The following is a 2,627-nucleotide window of genomic DNA, read 5'->3' as shown; positions in this document are numbered from 1 at the left end:
TATTACACATTCAAAAACTGCTATTTTAGAACAATAAATTACATTACATTAAGTAATATTTTCTTTTTTTTTAAATAAATTAAATAAATTAATTTGAAAACAAAAAATTAAATTATAAAAAAAAATTAAATTTTCTCCTCAAAAATTAAGGAAAAATTCAACGACTTTAAAGATGTTATTATAAATGGCAACTTGATTAGATCAAGATAACTTCTTATCGCCTTCTAGCTTGTTTATAACCTTGGTATGCGACAGATTGTGCAACAGGTGAGCTATAAGCACCGTTTGAATCCCATCCGGATGAAGTGCTTGGCACCAAGTTCGATGAGCTTCCCAATAGACCACCGCCTCCGCGTGAGAAGAGTCCACCAAGTCCGCCCAATAGACCAGAAGCAGCACCGGCAGCGCTACCTACTTTGCTACCAATACCAGCCAATAGAGCCACACCAAGGGCCAAAACAGAAATAACCAAAGCCTTCTTAGCCATCAACAAGACACCGAACATTGAAGCAACTCCCAACAAAGCGACTTTAGCACCAATTCCCAAAATGATTGGCAAGAATTTCTTCAAAAGACGCTTCTTCTTGCCAGTACGAGCTTCAGAGATCAATTCCTTAATGTCATCCTTGATGTCAGATGGAATTGCACGAGCAATGCTGCGGGCGGTGTTGGCAAAGTTGAAGCTCAATGAACGTTCAGCGAAGAAATTTTTCATGCTGTTGATGAAATAGGTGGACATTTCGGTGGTACGTGCTTCAACTGAGGGGGCGACTTCGACAGCTAGGGAGTTGTCATCGAGTGATTTGCCTTGGCGACCTTGGTTGTCCTTGATGAGAGATACTCCGCCGAAAACTTCAATTTGGGGATTGTCAAAGATTGATTTGGCACGACGGAAGAGCTAAAATGAGAGAAGAAAAAAGATGGATTAGATTACAAAGTCAGAAGTGGGATAATCTTTTGTATTTCGAGTTGTGAATTTAAGTTTTGCAAATGATTAACTTTAAAAGAAGATTGAGTAAGTACTAAATTCTTTAAGTGCTAAATTAATTACTAAAAATATTAATGAGGATTTTTTTTGTATTTATTTTCAAATGAAAGCGAGCTGTTCTAAATTCTTTGAGTACTAAAATGATATAAAATTGTGAGCTAAAAATATCGAATTCAAGTTGTACTAAAATGGTATCATATTTATTTTTTAATGAAAATTTTTATTTATTGAGTTCAATTTGTAAAAAATTCTTTGAGTATTCAAATTGTATTAAATTTTGTAGTAAAAATCTTAATGGAAATTAATTTTGTGAAACGAACTCGATTTGTACTAAATTCTTTGAGTACTAGAATGGAACAAAATTTTGTACACTATTATCAATAGAAATTTTTCTTTTTCAATCGAGTTAAAGTTGAACAAATTTTTTTGAGTAGGTACTAAAACTGTCCAAATTTGTGTACTAAAAACTATCGCGTGAAAATTTTCTTTGTAAATCAAGTGAATTAGAAGTATTTCGTGAATAAATTAAAATAAAATGCAGAAAAATTAGATCAAAAGATTGTAAATGGGATAAAACGTTTCTGTTATGAAATTTGGAACTTTGAAATTAATTTTTTTTGTAATAAAATTTGAGTCAGAAAAAATATTCAAAAACAAAAAAATAAAAAATGCACAAGAAGATTATTTTTTTGAAGGGAAGTATTTTTTGGAAATTTTTCGTAATAAACTTTATCAAAAAACAAGAAAAAATCGAAATTTGAGTCAGAAGTGGGATTAAAATAAAATTGTAAATGCTTATAAGAAAATTGACTAAGATATAAAATTGTATCTTTAAAAGGAAACAAAGTGAATTATTGAATATTTTGTCAAGAGAGTTATTAATTTGACAAAAAAATAAGAACAATTTTTTTTTTTTGAAAAATTGGAAAAGTTAAATAAATGTTGAAAAAAAAAAAATAGAAAAGTTAAAGTTATTAAAGTATTGTAACTTAAGTTGGAAAAAAACTTCAAATTGTCAAGTGTCTTGTAACAAATTTAACATTTTTCAAAAAAAAAAAACTATTAAAAGTTTAACGACTGTTAAAGCCCTTGAAAACATTGTCCTTTTTCTATGAACAGTAAACAAAATTGCTTTTGAAATTATATTCCACTCAATTTATCAATTTTCACTTTCACTCAATTAAACTTTTTTGTTTGTTCACTTTCAATTATTATTAAGTTTTTTTTTTTTTTTTTTGAAAAAATTTAAAAAGTAAAGTAATCCTTAATCCGTACCGTCATTTGTAGACAGGAAATTGAATCAGCATCCAGGCACTTTTCAAATCCACTAGCATTTGGTGTATCCACAGAATTATTATCGATTTCAGCGTATATTCCATTGCTCAAAAGCAGGACACAAACGGACACAATAAAGAATTTCATATTGAATTTAGGAATTTTTGTTTTTTCGATTTAAACAAATTAAAAAATTAAATAAATAAAATATTTATAAAATTAGAGGATATATATTGATAACACCACCCGAAATCACTGTTGTGTTTATTCGAATGGAACAAGCTGCGGTTTGATAATTTTTCGTCAGTGTCAGGCTGTTTTTAAACAATTTCGAAAAAATAAAATCTCGAGCTAAAAATTATTA

The 2,627-nt window shown here is 29.2% G+C and overlaps 1 protein-coding gene across 1 annotated transcript; it reads right to left on the bottom strand.

Annotated features, from left to right (window-relative positions):
• Positions 1-214: 214 nt before the first annotated feature.
• Positions 215-2,410, bottom strand: LOC129914948 (uncharacterized). Its single transcript, XM_055994398.1, has 2 exons — positions 2,264-2,410; positions 215-898 (listed from the first exon to the last, which is right to left on the bottom strand). The coding sequence occupies exons 1-2, from the start codon at positions 2,408-2,410 to the stop codon at positions 215-217; spliced, it is 831 nt and encodes a 276-aa protein (XP_055850373.1).
• Positions 2,411-2,627: the final 217 nt, after the last annotated feature.

The sequence above is a fragment of the Episyrphus balteatus genome, chromosome 3 (assembly GCF_945859705.1).
Source record: "Episyrphus balteatus chromosome 3, idEpiBalt1.1, whole genome shotgun sequence".
NCBI lineage: Eukaryota > Metazoa > Arthropoda > Insecta > Diptera > Syrphidae > Episyrphus > Episyrphus balteatus.
The sequence above is the reverse complement of the archived record's forward strand: the minus strand, read 5'-3'. Positions and strand labels throughout refer to the sequence as shown.